This window comes from Perognathus longimembris, chromosome 3, assembly GCF_023159225.1.
Source record: "Perognathus longimembris pacificus isolate PPM17 chromosome 3, ASM2315922v1, whole genome shotgun sequence".
NCBI lineage: Eukaryota > Metazoa > Chordata > Mammalia > Rodentia > Heteromyidae > Perognathus > Perognathus longimembris.
The window spans coordinates 75,483,815-75,498,120 of NC_063163.1; the positions used below are offsets into that span (position 1 = coordinate 75,483,815).

At 51.3% G+C, this 14,306-nt stretch overlaps 1 protein-coding gene across 3 annotated transcripts; it reads left to right on the top strand.

Annotated features, from left to right (window-relative positions):
- The first annotated feature begins 7,641 nt into the window (after nt 1-7,641).
- Ankle1 (ankyrin repeat and LEM domain containing 1) lies at nt 7,642-11,359 on the top strand. 3 transcript variants are annotated; one of them, XM_048342525.1, is made up of 9 exons: nt 7,642-7,707; nt 7,779-7,931; nt 8,313-8,418; nt 8,502-8,628; nt 8,826-9,593; nt 9,707-9,884; nt 10,240-10,399; nt 10,503-10,632; nt 10,900-11,359. In XM_048342525.1, the coding sequence occupies exons 1-9, from the start codon at nt 7,646-7,648 to the stop codon at nt 11,070-11,072; spliced, it is 1,857 nt and encodes a 618-aa protein (XP_048198482.1). In that variant the 5' UTR covers nt 7,642-7,645; the 3' UTR covers nt 11,073-11,359. The 3 variants fall into 3 exon arrangements, with proteins under 3 accessions (XP_048198482.1, XP_048198483.1, XP_048198484.1); XM_048342526.1 differs by having other exon boundaries at nt 8,871-9,593; XM_048342527.1 differs by lacking the exon at nt 10,503-10,632 and having other exon boundaries at nt 10,900-10,990.
- The last annotated feature ends 2,947 nt before the right edge of the window (nt 11,360-14,306 follow it).

Consider the following 14,306-nt stretch of genomic DNA (forward strand, 5'->3'; position numbering starts at 1 on the left):
CTCACCAGGACAAGGGAGTGGGGCTTGATTTCCCTGGTGGTACCCAGTCACTGCCACAGCCCCTAACTCAGTCCCTCCCTGAGGACCACCCAGGCTGTTTCCTTCCATCACCCAGGGTCCACGCCACTGTCCTCATGACACTACTCCTTATGATCACTTCCCCAGCAGCCCCCTAATAACAGGGACTAAGTTATCAGTATTCCCTCAGTCACTGTACCCTGAACACACACCTAAAATTTCTGGGTTTCCCTGTCTAACATTCTTTATATGGACATCTACATGAAGAAGATGATGGATAATTTCTAGTTCATGAAATTCTATTACTGTTATTACCTTTTTCTTTTGTTTGTGCTGGTGGTTAGCCTTAAACTCCTTTGGCATTCATTCTCATGCTTGGCATTGCACTACTTGTGCCACCTCTCAAATTCTGACATTGTTCTTTTTAGTGTCACAAGTCCCCTCATCTGATGAAGGCAGTGAAGATGTGCTCTGTTCTCTTTTCTCTTCCAAGATGTTTACAAGAATTACATTAGAAAAATGACAACATTTTAAATTAGGAAAATTTTTTTTTGTTTTTTTTTTTTTGGCCAGTCCTGGGCCTTGGACTCAGGGCCTGAGCACTGTCCCTGGCTTCTTCCCGCTCAAGGCTAGCACTCTGCCACTTGAGCCACAGCGCCGCTTCTGGCCATTTTCTGCATATGTGGTGCTGGGGAATCGAACCTAGGGCCTCGTGTATCCGAGGCAGGCACTCTTGCCACTAGGCTATATCCCCAGCCCCAAGGAAAATATTTTAAAAGTGAGTTTCATAACAGAATCTATAGTAAACATTGAGTAATTTAATGGAATTTTGTAATACATTTAAAAATAGCGATATGGAGGAATTTTTTTTTTTTTTTTTGTCCAGTCCTGGGGCTTGGACTCATGGCCTGAGCACTGTCCCTGGCTTCTTTTTGCTCAAGGCTAGCACTCTGCCACTTGAGCCACAGCACCACTTCTGGCCATTTTCTGTATATGTGGTGCTGGGGAATCGAACCCAGGGCCTCATGTATATGAGGCAGGCACTCTTGCCACTAGGCCATATCCCCAGCCCCTGGAGGAATTTTTTTTAAGGTAGGGAATATAGATTAAATAACATTGAACAGTTCCATGTATAAAAAGCAGCATTCAGAAGGCTCTGTGTGAACTTACGTCTGAGGCAACGGCGCAGATTTCCCATTTCTCAGGACTTTAGATAGGAACCTGAGAATGTTCCAGCTCTTCACACACATGAACTTCTTGGCTCTGAGTGACGGTTGGAGCAGAAGGCAAGACATGCTCACAGAGTGTTCACATTGAGTGCCTGCCCCTGGACAATTTCCCATGGACAGCTATGTTTCAAAAAACAAGTTCTAGAACCACAGGTTGTATTAATGTCTGTATATGAAATCATTTAAAAATGAGAGAAGATGAGCAGCATTCAAAATGTACTTTCACTGATAATGAAAATTTCAGTGTGAATTAAGGATGAAAGTGACAAGTAGAAAATCTCCTTCTTGAATTGAAATATCAACTTTACCAATTTCTACTTTTGTTGAGTTTGATATAGTTCTAAAATAAAAACTTTGCTATTCTTTCAAAACACACACACACACACACAATTTGGAGAAAGCAGTAAGATTTCATTCACTTGACATGTTAATCAGTGCTATGTTTAACTCAGTCAGTACAAACTCATCCAGTCCCTTAAATTCACCCAGATTCCTCCATGACACCTGTGGACTATAAGACCCTTTTGCATAGTCGTTGGCTCTCCTGAGGAAGCTCATCTCAGGAGAAGCCATGCTGGAACACGACACAAGACCAGATCAGGCCCTTGCAAACAGGCACACAAAGGAGGAAACTCATTTTCTGTGTGATCAGTCCTCAAAAAGGGATAACTGTAAGATTAATTAATTGTTTGGACTTGGAAACCAGTGAAGTGAAGCTCTCTAAAAAGAAGGGGACTGAGGGCTGGGGATATAGCCTAGTGGCAAGAGTGCCTGCCTCGGATACACGAGGCCCTAGGTTCGATTCCCCAGCACCACATATACAGAAAACGGCCAGAAGCGGCGCTGTGGCTCAAGTGGCAGAGTGCTAGCCTTGAGCGGGAAGAAGCCAGGGACAGTGCTCAGGCCTTGAGTCCAAGGCCCAGGACTGGCCAAAAAAAAAAAAAAGAAGGGGACTGAAAAGAAAGAAATTTAGTTCAAAACATAAAAGCACCGTTCACCTCACTGTGAGTAGTTTTTCTCACTCATTAGCACTCTGAGCAAGTACTCCTGGCTTTATTCGACTTCTTCCTTCCTAACAACCTGCATCATGTCTGAAACCTACAAAATGGGAAAATGATGGTCATTATGAAGTATTCAGGAGGTCTCAGAATTGATTATGGGCCAGGCATCTGTGGCTCACACCTGTACTCCTATCCACTCAGGAGGCTTAGATCTGAGGCTCATGGTTCAAAGTCAGCCCCCATAGGGGAAGCTTTTGAGATTACTATCTCAAGTCACCACCAAAAAGCCTGAGGAGGAGATGTGGCTCAAGTGTTAGGTGCTAGCCTTGAGCAAAAATCTCAAGGTCAGAACCTAGGCCTTTAGTTCAAGCCCCAGAACCAGTACAAAAACAAACAAAAAGGACCAGTATAAAGTACTGGAAATAATGCAATAGATATAAATAAAAATATCTAAAGCTGCTGGGTGCAGGTATCTCAGGCCTCTAAGTCCTGAGATCTGAGGATTGAGCTTTGAAGCCAGCCTGGGCAGAAACATCCAGAAGACTGTAATCTCCAAGTAATGAACAAATTCAGAAGCAGAAGTAGAGAGGTGGCTCAACTGGTAAAGCAGTGGCCTTATGAAAAGAAGCCCAGGAACATTAGCCAGGCAATCAATTCAATTCCTAATATTAACATATTTGGCTGTGATGTATGTAAATTAATACCAGTTGTAGTAAGTGGGTATGTTTGTACAAAAATGTACACTTTTAAGGAATCCTCTTTTTTTTTTTTTTGGCTAATCCTGGGCCTTAGCACTGTCCCTGGCTTCTTCCCGCTCAAGGCTAACACTCCGCCACTTGAGCCACAGCGCCGCTTCTGGCCGTTTTCTGTATATGTGGTGCTGGGGAATCGAACCTAGGGCCTCGTGTATCCGAGGCAGGCACTCTTGCCACTAGGCTATATCCCCAGCCCCAAGGAATCCTCTTAGATGCAGAGTATGAGGTTTCTATTATAGAGTTGCGGAGGTATTTCATTGTTTACTTCTTCCACTAAATATTCTATTTCCTTAATAACTAAAGTCTCATTTGATTTGAGGACAGCAGTGTACTCATTTCAAATAACATTAGTAAGCTAGGTGTGGATGGGAAGACTTATAAGTTAAAATGTAGGAGGAGGAGACAGGAAATAAACTAGTTTGATAGCAACCCTACATAGTACCCTACATAGTGCCCTACATAGTAGGGCACTGTCTCAAATCTATATCTGTCTTGTCTATCTGTCTACCTGTCTTATCAATCTATACGTGTGTGTTTATGAGTATGTACATATATGTATGTATATAGCTATATGTGTATATATTTTCACATATGCAGACATGCATGCCTACACATACACATAAATAAAATACTCCTATGTTATTGTAAAGAGTGTTCACAGCTGTAGTTAGCCAGGGAATGCCTTTAGTTTCCTCTCTCTCTCTCTCTTTCTCTCTCTTCCTGAAAACATATAGGTCCAAATAGAAGGAGACTTACTTTTGTAAAATTGAGCATTTGAAAATTCATCTTATTTTATACTGCAACAGACATAAAAGAAAAAAAAAACAGGGCTGGGAATACGGCCTAGTGGCAAGAGTGCATGCCTCCTATACATGAAGCCCTGGGTTCCATTCCTTAGCACCACATATATACAAAAAGGCCAGAAGTGGCACTGTGGCTCAAATGGTAGAGTGCTAGCCTTGAACAAAAAGAAGTGCTCAGGCCCTGAGTCCAAGCCCGAGGACTGGGGAAAAAGAACAAACCCACAAAAAACCCCCACATACCGGTCGCCTTTGCCTCTAAGCCTAGATATTCATGAAGCTGAGATCTGATGATAACAGGTTAGAGCCAGCCCAGGCAGAAAAGACTGTAAGACTTTACTTCCAATTAACCATTTAGAAACTGAGTTGGACTCATGGCTCAAGGGGTAGAGAATCAGCTGTGAGCAAGGAAACTGAACAAGAATGAAACTTGAGTTCAAACTCAGGTGCTGGCAAAAAAGGAGGGAAAAAAACTAGAATTACAGCTAATTAAATAAAAAAAATTGAATATCTAGGGCTGGGAATATGGCCTACTGGTAGAGTGCTTGCCTCACCTACATGAAGTCCCGTGTTTGATTCCTCAGCACCATATACATAGAAAAAGCCAGAAGTGCTGTGGCTCAAGAGTGCTAGCCTTCAGCAAAAAAGAAGCCAGGGACAGTGCTCAGGCCCTGAATTCAAGCCCCAGGACTGACCAAAAAAATTGGATATTTGGGGAAGAAAATGTGCACAGATGTTAGCATCATAGAAATTCTCCAGCTTTTATGTATTAAGTAACCGTGTAAGGCCTTTAATTATTTTAATGAAGTTATTATAGATTTTTACTAAGTGGAGATTATTAAAACATGGTCTGCAGCCTGGGAAAACATCTTTGTCAACTGTACATCTGAAAATAGATTAATAACCAAGATACAAAGAGAGCTCAAATATCTAAACTCCCACAGGATCAATAGTCCAATTAATAAACAGGCAAGTGAACTGAAGAGTCAAAAGAGTGAACTGAGCTCTAAGGGAAGTACACATGAGAACATGTGTAGATGAAGCAATGCTTGGCATCTATGGCCATAAATAAATATTGGCATGTTTGACTGTGATGTATAGAAATTAATACCAGCTGTAGTAAGTGACATTGAAATTTCATTTCACTCCAGTCAGAGTGATGATCAGCAAGTACACAAACAAGAACTGCTAGTGAGCACGTCAGGAAAAGGAACCTTGTGTGAGTATAAATTAGTACAAACATGTAGGAAAGAAGTGGTATAGAAGTGTTTTTCTAAAAGGCTAGAGCTAGAAGTACCATAGGATCCAGGCATACTACCCATGGACAACCATCTGAAGGAATTCGTGTCAGGATAGACTAGAGTCGTGTTCACACCCATCTGCACTGGAGCATGATTCCTACTAAGTAAACTGTGGAAGCAGTCTAGAAGCACCACAGCGGATGAGCAGATAAGGAAAATGTGGCTTAGACATGACACATTCTGGCAGTTTACATCGGGTGTCTCATTCCCTTCTGCTCACAATAATGTGATGTCAGAACTATCCATACCCAGATTTCAGAGGCATGCCTTTCAACTTTCTATGCCATGAAGGTAACCACCTTGCCCATTTATTCTCTGACCTGTTTAAAGAAAGGTTATGGCTGCCCTGGTGGTGCTGCAGCCCGCAAGGGAGGATGTCAGTGCGAAACACAGCGGGTGCAGATCCCTTTTTTATTTAAAACTTTTGTGTTTATTGAGCAAGTGATGAGCAGGAGGGTTACAGTTACATAAGTAAGGTAATGGTTACAGTTGTTTTAAGACAATGTTACCCCCATGCTTCATTTTCTCCCACTTATCCCTTCCTACTCCCTCCCCCCAAGTTTTAAGGTTAATGTCCAAGCTGTTTGTTAAGTGAGTATCGAGTATCATTGTTGTATTACCTGCTGTTTCTGTGATTTCCTTTCCCTTCCCCTGGTAGAATAATTTTTTTTTTTGCCAGTCCTGGGGCTCGGACTCAGTGCCTGAGCACTGTCCCTGGCTTCTTTTTGCTCAAGGCTAGCACTCTGACACTTGAGCCACAGTGCCACTTCTGGCCACTTCTGTGGTGCTGGGGAATTGAACCCAGGGCCTCATGTATGCGAGGCAAGCACTCTTGCCACTAGGCTATATCCCCAGCCCCTAGAATAATTTTATACACAAGTCACAAGGCACAGAAAATTAAAAGATGAAAGGGAAAAAGAAGACTAAAAAAAACTAAATAAAAAAGCTACGTGCAGTACATTTGTCTTCCACAGGCGCGGCCTGCGGGGAGCGGTGTTTGCACAGTTGTGTGCTTTGCACAGCGCCCCTGGCCTGCGTGATAGGGTGTTATTCTGAGAGCAGCCAGCAGGTGTCGCGCTCCCCACGCGTTACCCTCCTTCCCGGCCGCCCTCTGTCCGCCCCGGGGCCGCTCCTTTGCATGCCGTGGAAGGGGGAGGTTAGCAGGAACACATTTTAACATACATGGAAAGTCACGATGGATTCCACCACCCCCCTTGTGTAGGCAAGGTAATAAATAAAAATGAAAACATGGACAGAAGCTGTCAAGGAGCTAGGCCCGTGAACCTGTCTAGCTTGGAGGGTGCTAGCTTTGTGGAGCATTTCACTTATTCCAGAACAGGAGTTGTATATGAACTTGGGGGACAGAAACACATTAAACACACAAGAGAGTCAGCAAGATTGAGCATATTGCCCTGTAAAGTTTTACTCAGACACACAGGGCAGGAAGTATGTCAGAATCACTTAAAATAATAGTTGTAGGGGCTGGGAATGTGGCTTAATGGTAAGGTGTTTGCCTCCTATACATGAAGCCGTAGGTTCAATTCCTCAGCACCACATATATAGAAAAAAAAATAGGGGCTGGGGATATAGCCTAGTGGCAAGAGTGCCTGCCTCGGATACACGAGGCCCTAGGTTCGATTCCCCAGCACCACATATACAGAAAACGGCCAGAAGCGGCGCTGTGGCTCAAGTGGCAGAGTGCTAGCCTTGAGCGGGAAGAAGCCAGGGACAGTGCTCAGGCCCTGAGTCCAAGGCCCAGGACTGGCAAAAAAAAAAAAAAAGAAAAAAAAAGAAAAAAAATAGTCGTTTGGTTATCCTGTTAGAAGATGCGTCCCTTCCCCACCACACCCCGCCCAGGCTCTTCGCCCCCCTTCCCCCCACCCCACCGCCAGGCTCGGCCGCCCCTTCCTCGTCCCCAGCGCTGAACCAGCTCTGCGCAGCAAGCTGGCCGCCGGCGTCTCTGAGCTTCAGTGGATCTGCCTGAGCAAAAGGAGTTGAGAGCACTCCTAGTCAGACGTCGGAGGCCCCAATCAAAAGCTCCCCCCGCCCTCGGGGAGCTACCCGGCTCCTGGGCGGGGAGGGAAGGACACGCATGGGGCGGGCGGGACTGCCTCACCTGCCCGAACTCGGGGCGCCCTATGGGGGCATCACTCTGAACAGCCCCTCGCTACCCCAGACACACTTGTCTTCTTGGGCAGCCTGGGTACCGAGGTCACTGGCGACCGGGGTGAGGCGGCCCTGGCTGCTCCCTCCCAGAGCCGCCCTTGGTCGCGCCCAGCGCGGAGAGAGAGGGCGGGGCGAGGCCCAGGCTGGAGCAGGGCGGGGCGGGGCCAGACTGGAGCTGGGCGGGGCCGAGGCTGGAGCTGGGCGGGGCCAGGGGTTGGAGACGGACTAGGGCGTGGCGAGAGCTGCAGCTGCTGAACAGCAGGCCAGGAGCTAGGGTGGGCGGGGCGAAGGCGGCGGGCTGGGCGAAGGCGGGGCGGCGCGTGCGCAGTAGTTTGAGGCGGGAAGCTAGAAATCCGCGGCAGCAGCTGCCGGTACATGGACGCCGCGACCCGCCTGGCTCTGCAGCTGCGAGCGGCGCTGCAGGAGGAGGAGCCGAGGTGAGGGCGGAGCGGAGCCGGGATTCCCGGGGTGGGCGGGGGCCGGGGTTCATCCGGACCCCTCTCTGCAGGGCCCTGGAGGAGCTGCTGCGCCGCGGCGCGAACCCCAATTTGGTGCTGTCGGATGGCGTGGCGGCGGTGCACTTGGCGGCGGGAGCCCGGCACCCGCGCGGCCTCCGCTGCCTTGAGGCGTTGCTGCGCGGGGGTGGAGACCCCAACACTCGGTGGGAAGCCGGGAGGGGGCGGTGAGGGCGAGGCTCGGAGCCAGGGCCTGGGTGGGGCGAGGAGCGGGCTCAGGAGGGGACGGGACCGGGGGACGACGCTGGGACCAGGGCGGAGCGAACTGACACCGGGACCCGGTGGGGAACAGGGATGGGAGTTTGGAGGCCCGGACGCACGGTCGAGGGTCCGGGCATCTGGGACTGGGGGAGGCGAGGGCCGGGGCGGGGGCCCCAACAGCAGATGACCGACTGCTCGGACCCGGGGTCGTGTTGTCCAGATCCACTCGACCCCGGGGCCCGCCCCTCCCGCCTCAGGTCCGCCCCGGACCCCGCCCTCCCCTCCCGCCCTAAGTCCGCCCCGACCCCGCCCTCCCTCCCGCCCAGGTCTGTGGAGGCACTGACCCCGTTGCACGTGGCTGCGGCCTGGGGTCGCTGCGGGGCCCTGGAGCTCCTGCTGAGCCGACATGCGGACCCCGAGCTGCGCGACCAGGTCTGGTACCCCAGGCCGGCAAAGGCGGGGCGCTCGGGTCGAGTGAAGCGCCCCCACTGACTGTGGCTCTGTGGCCTCCGTAGGACGGGCACCGGCCCCTGGACCTGGCCGTGCAGCTGGGGCACACGGACTGCGTGCGCGTCCTGCGGGAGGTGGGCCTACGGGCCCCTCCCAGGGCCGGGACCCCGGAGCCAGAGCAGGAGCCTGACCGTGAGTAGGCCTTGTTGGCCGCGGGACGCAGACCTGGGGAACAGCCTGGATTGTCTCTAGCTTCCCTTCTTGTGCGGGTTCTGTCTCTCCCTTGTTCTAGCCGGCTTTCTCTGCCTTCTCCCTGTGACACCAGATCCAAAGCCATTTGTGTCTCACTCCGGCCTCCTTCCCCGTCTGATCCTCACTCTGCCCTTCAGGCTCAAACATCTGGGGCTCTCCCTGTGGAACTCCTGTCTCTGCAGAACTCCAGACCCAGCTGGGCCGAGCTGGCAGCCAGGATGCGGGCTTGGAAGCCGGCCCCAGAGCCCTCATCCTCTCTGTGCCCCTGGAGGTTGCTGACCAGGACCGGTGCTCAGAGGCCTCACTTATGGGCTGGGACTGCAGCTCCAGTGCTTCTTTTGTCACTGCAGTTGAGGTTTCTGGAGCTGAGGATCCAGTCCAAGACAGAACTGCACCTTGGGCCATGTCACTGACCCAGACCAAGCAGGATGCAGCTGGTGTCTCTCCTCTTAGGGTAACAAACTCTGTGGGTCACCCACTGGAGTCAGCCAGAGCAGCGATGACAGGACAAGAGACAGAGCTGAGTGCTAATCTATGGGCTCTGACCCTGACCTCCGCAGAGGACACTGCCTTCCAGCCTCCTTGCTGTGTTCCAGCCTTGCCAGATGCGAGCCCAGCACACAGCCCCCTTCAAGGACCACTGCCTGGCTCTAACTTCCAGTTCTCGCAAGATGATCAGACATCCTTTGATGAGGACGTGGCTGCCCGGTGGCTGACAGAAGATGAGGAGCGCGCCCCTGGGGGCCAGGACTCTGCCCACTCTTGCCAGCCCCAGCCAGTCTCTGCCATGCCAGACCTGGAGCTGCTGCGGGCACTCCGAGCGCTGGGCACCAGGCCTGGCCCCATCACACCCTTCACGCGGCCACACTATCTCCGCAGGCTGGAAGAAGCTCGCGCTGCTTCTGGTTCGTTTCTCGTGGGCATCCCCGGAGCCTCCAGCATTCCCAGATATATGCATGACCCCTCGAGCTCTCAGTCAGCCTTTCCCATGCATCACAGTTGACTGTCTCCCTCTCAGGCCCAGATTTTTCAGGACACAGCCCAGAGCTGGCTGAGGCCCTGCGGACTGGCTGTGTCCTGGACTCCCAGGCAGATGAAGACTCCCTTGCCCAGCAGTTTGAACGGCCTGATCCCACAAAGAGGTGGCGGAAGGGGACTGTGAAGTCCAGCTTCACATATCTCCTTCTGGACCCCAGGTATTGGGGATGGAGGGGAGAGTTACAAAAACCTAGAAATAAGAGGTAGAAAATCTGGAGCTTGGGGTGTGCTCAATGGTAAAGCACTTACTTAGAATGCCTAAGGTCCTGAGGTTGACTTCCTGTGTCACAGGAAAAGCAAAATGTGAGGCTTATTTACTCTGCACCCTTCGGTAAGGGAGTGGCCCCCTGTAATGGTCAGCCCCTTTATAAAAGGTACTGGGCACAACTCAAGAGCGTATTCTTGGGGAGAGCTATATTCTGTGGTCTTGCAAGATATGGTATGGAGTGCGTGGATTTAGGTTGCCCTATCTTAGTGCACCAGTTACTTTCCCTTTCCTCCCCTTTCATCCAGGGAAACGCGAGACCTGCCAGCTCGAGCCTTCTCATTGACTCCAGCCGAGCGCCTTCAGACTTTCGTTCGAGCCATCTTCTATGTGGGCAAGGGGACGCGCGCCCGGCCAGACGTCCACCTGTGGGAGGCCCTTGGCTACTGGGGCCAGCCACGAAAACAGGTGAGGACAAGGATGAGGGTCTAGTGGAGGCCACCAGGCTGTGGGCAGGTCCAGGAAGAAAGGGCTTCGGGAAACCCACCTGTGACCCTGCCCCCACCCCTAGGCCTGCCCCAAGGTGAGGCAGATCTTGGACATCTGGGACAGTGGTCGTGGCGTTGTCTCCCTGCACTGCTTCCAGCACGTGGTGGCTGTGGAGGCGTACACGAGAGAGGCGTGTCTTCTGGATGCCCTAGGTGAGTGCCTGGCATGGGGAGCTGAAGTCACATGAAGGTCACACGAAGGGCATTTCATGTGCCTGTCCCTCACACCTTCCCTGTCAGGGTTAAGTTGCTCATCCGAGCAGTCAGTAATCAGTTCCTGAGCACCAGCTCAGCGCCTGCACCTCCACACGAACTGCTCTGTTTGTCTTCACTTGAAGGCATCCTCAGTAGGTTTCCTGTTACCTTTTGGTGGTGGAGACCCTTAGGTGACCCCTGTGTCCCCACTTCTAATGTCTCCAGGAATCCAGAGGCTGACCAACCAGAAACAAGGGCACTATTATGGAGTGGTGGCCAGCTGGTCACCTGCGCGGCGCCGGCGCCTGGGGGTACACCTGCTGCATCGCGCCCTTCTCATCTTCCTTGCTGAGGGGGAGCGAGAGCTGCGGCCTCAGGACATCCAGCGCTATGGCTAAATGCTAGATCCTTGGCAGCCCAGAGCAGATGGATGTTGAGGGTGGAGTGGGTGTGCCGACACCCAGTGCGAGAACATCCCATCCTGCCCCACTCAGGCCCACGCATGGCAGTGAGCTCCCCATCGTGGGAGGAACCAGAAGGAGCACTCGCTGCCTGTCTTCGTGGACAGCCTGCTTTCATCTCCCAGACACATGTGGGGAGGATACTCTGTTCTTTTATGGGACTAAGCCAGTGCTAGGCACCAAGCAAGTGGTCCTTTAGGGAACTTAATAAAGACACCATGGCAGGGCTGGGAATATGGCCTAGTGGTAAAGTGCTCGTCTTGTATACATGAAGCCCTGGGTTCGATTCCTCAGCACCACATATGTAGAAAATGGCCAGAAGTAGCACTGTGGCTCAAGAGGTAGAGCGCTAGCCTTGAGCAAAACAGAAGCCAGGGACAGTGCTCAGGCCCTGAGTTCAAGGCCCAGGACTGCCCCCCTCCCCCCCAAAAAAGAAAAAGACACAATGGTGAAGTGATCAGCCAGGTGACTGAGGGGGAGGGGAGCTGGTGGGGGTGTGGGCAGGGCCAGGGCAGAGGACCTCCCCCAAGTCCTCCCTGGGAAACCTGGCTTCCTTGGCATGGTTTTGCAGCATTGTCTTTGAACCCATTTCTTCCACTGCCAGGGCGTGATGAATAACCCTGACTCCCATCTGCATGTGTAGACAGCCGCATTCATTCTAAGCGGCCATCCTGGAGAAGCTTCAGGACGCTCAAGTTCTGCCATGGGGGTCCTTTGAGTTTTTAGAATGTGTTTTCTTGAGGTTCCGCAGCTGTGTATACAGGAAGGTATGGCATGGGGAGCATCCCTGTGTATCTTTAGATGTTCAAAAGCAAGTGTGATATGCCGGGGAACCTGGGGAAAGCCTCTGCTTCACCTTCAGAAGGTAAAAATCAACTAAAAACAGGGAAGCCATCCCACTGTCCCTGAGACAAGACCAGTGCTGAGCACCGCACACCTGAATGTAAGGAGAACTTAAACTGAGGACTGAGTACAGCAGAAAGCGCAGTAACCAGGCTCCACCAACAGCCATGACTTTCCCCTCCAGTGAGCACAGTGAAGAAGACCACAAAAAGGAGGCCAAACAAAGTGCATGTGCTGCGACCAAATACAAGTTAAAATGCAGACCTGAGTGGAAGTACAGCCAAGCTGCATGGGTGGCCCACCCTGTCACCCTAGCTACTCCAGAGGCTGAGGTCTGAGGAGCGCTGTTCAAAGCCAGCCCAAACAGACAGATCTATGGACTCATGTCCAATGAACCAGTAGGGAGCTAAAAGTAGGGACTTGGTTCAAGGGGTAGAGCAGATGAGTGAAAAAGCCAAAGGACAGCAAGAGACCCTGAGTTTAAGCCCTACTACTGAAACACCCCTCTCCCCAAACAATTTCGTAATTAAGTTCTGTTGTATAACCTGAAATGGTTAGTGGTTGATGGGTTGATGCTCCAAACCAAATCCCAAGATCACTTCTCAGGACCAAAGGGAATGGGAGCTGAAATCTTTCCAAGCACTGGATGAATGCTGAGGTCAGTAAAGAACTTGGACGTGACAGCGCTGCCTGCTTTACCCCTCTGCGTGTCCGGCACGCCTCAGCACAGGCATCCAGAGGATGGGAACAAGACAGGCCAGCAAGGAAGTAAAAAACACCCTCAAAATCAACGTTCCTAGGCACAAGACTGACAGCAACATTGCCCTCTTGAGGGGCTGGAGTGCATCTTTATAAAGCGACTTCCAGCCAACCTCCAGGCACGTCCTCAGCCTGCACAGCCCCATCCAGCTTCCCCAAGCCTCTTCCACAACATCTTGCCGTTTGCATAGGGAGGACGCTGCAAGCTAGATGTCTACGTGTTTATGCTCTCACTTTCAAATAGTTGCACTTAGAACTAGCAATGAAAGCACCTTTGGAAACAGTGCTTCCAGGAATAAGACGCCCCAGTGGAAATCTTGCTGTGTGGTGCTTTCTCTCCCATCTTATAGGTTAGGATACCACGGTGCTGCCGCATTACAAAGAACACAGTGGTGCTAGTGATTCCATCTTTGAAACAGTCAGCAGGTGCCAGGGTTCATGCCTATAATCCTTGCTACTCAGTAGGCAGATCTAAGGACGTTGTTTTAGAGCCAGCCTAGGCAGGAAAGCCCGTGAGACTCTGCAATCAGCCACCAAAAAAGCCAGTAGTGGAGCTATGGCTCAAGTGGTAGAGTGCTAGGCCATGAGTTCATGAGCCAGGATTGGCACTAAAAATATAATAAAATTTGTGCTGCTATACTTTGTTGTGGATCATAAGCTTCTCAGATCTTTCAGTGTTGACAGCAGTTAAAGTTGGACTACTCACAAGGTAGTAGAGATATCAGTGAAATCTCTTTACAGCCAGGTGCCAGTGGCTCACTCCTGGAGTCCTAGCTACTCAGAAGGCTGAAATCTGAAGATCGCAGTAGTTTGAAGCCAGACCAGGCAAGAGGCAATGAGACTCTTATCTCCAATAAAGCAGAAAAAGCCAGAAGTGGGGCTGTGACTCAAGTGGTAGAGTGCTAGCCTTGAGTGCAAAGAGGCTCAGGGAACAGTGCCCAGGTCCTGAGTTCAAGCGCCAGGACCAGCCAGACATCTGTTTACAACCACCTCTGTTGATGACCTGTTGAAAGCTTGCTAAATCTTGCTGTTTGCAGAGGGACGAACCAGAAAATTCAAGTGTATTCAAAAGAATAGGGGAAAAGATGGCATGGACACAGGGGTGGACGGAGGGCAGCAGAAACTGAGGCTCTGGAAGGAGCTGAAGGTGGAGAAGGGCTGAGGGAGCACTTGAGAGAAGGGGTACCGGAACAGCCAGTGGGGACTTGGGAAGCCTGCCTCGCATGGTTTTCCTCCTTGCCCTCTTCAGATCTCAGGGACCCCGAGGTGGGCAGTCCCCAGGTGGAGGCTCCTGCTTCTTGAGCTAACTCTGCAAGCAGGATGTGGTTGAAGGGCTGGTCTGGGGATTTGGAGGCCCCCCCTCGCCCGGCCCCACAGCAGGACAAAGCTCCTTCTCAGTTGCATCCCCTTGGGCCAGGGCCAGGAAGCTTACCCCTTGGTAACCTGCCTGGCACTAGGAGCCCTGCCCAGGCAGGACCAGCAGAGGAGAAGGCACAGTGCCATCCCAGTGTGCAGGAGGGAAAATAAGGAAGACCCTTCCCTGAGGCCACCAAGTGCAGGCCTGGAGGC

Bases quoted from the DNA above. Each gene is read 5' to 3' on its own strand.
- Ankle1 (XM_048342525.1), top strand. From the start codon at position 7,646: ATGGACGCCGCGACCCGCCTGGCTCTGCAGCTGCGAGCGGCGCTGCAG. The intron at 7,932-8,312 runs GTGGGAAGCCGG...CCTCCCGCCCAG, and splicing joins GGTGGAGACCCCAACACTCG to GTCTGTGGAGGCACTGACCC. The intron at 10,633-10,899 runs GTGAGTGCCTGG...TAATGTCTCCAG, and splicing joins GTGTCTTCTGGATGCCCTAG to GAATCCAGAGGCTGACCAAC.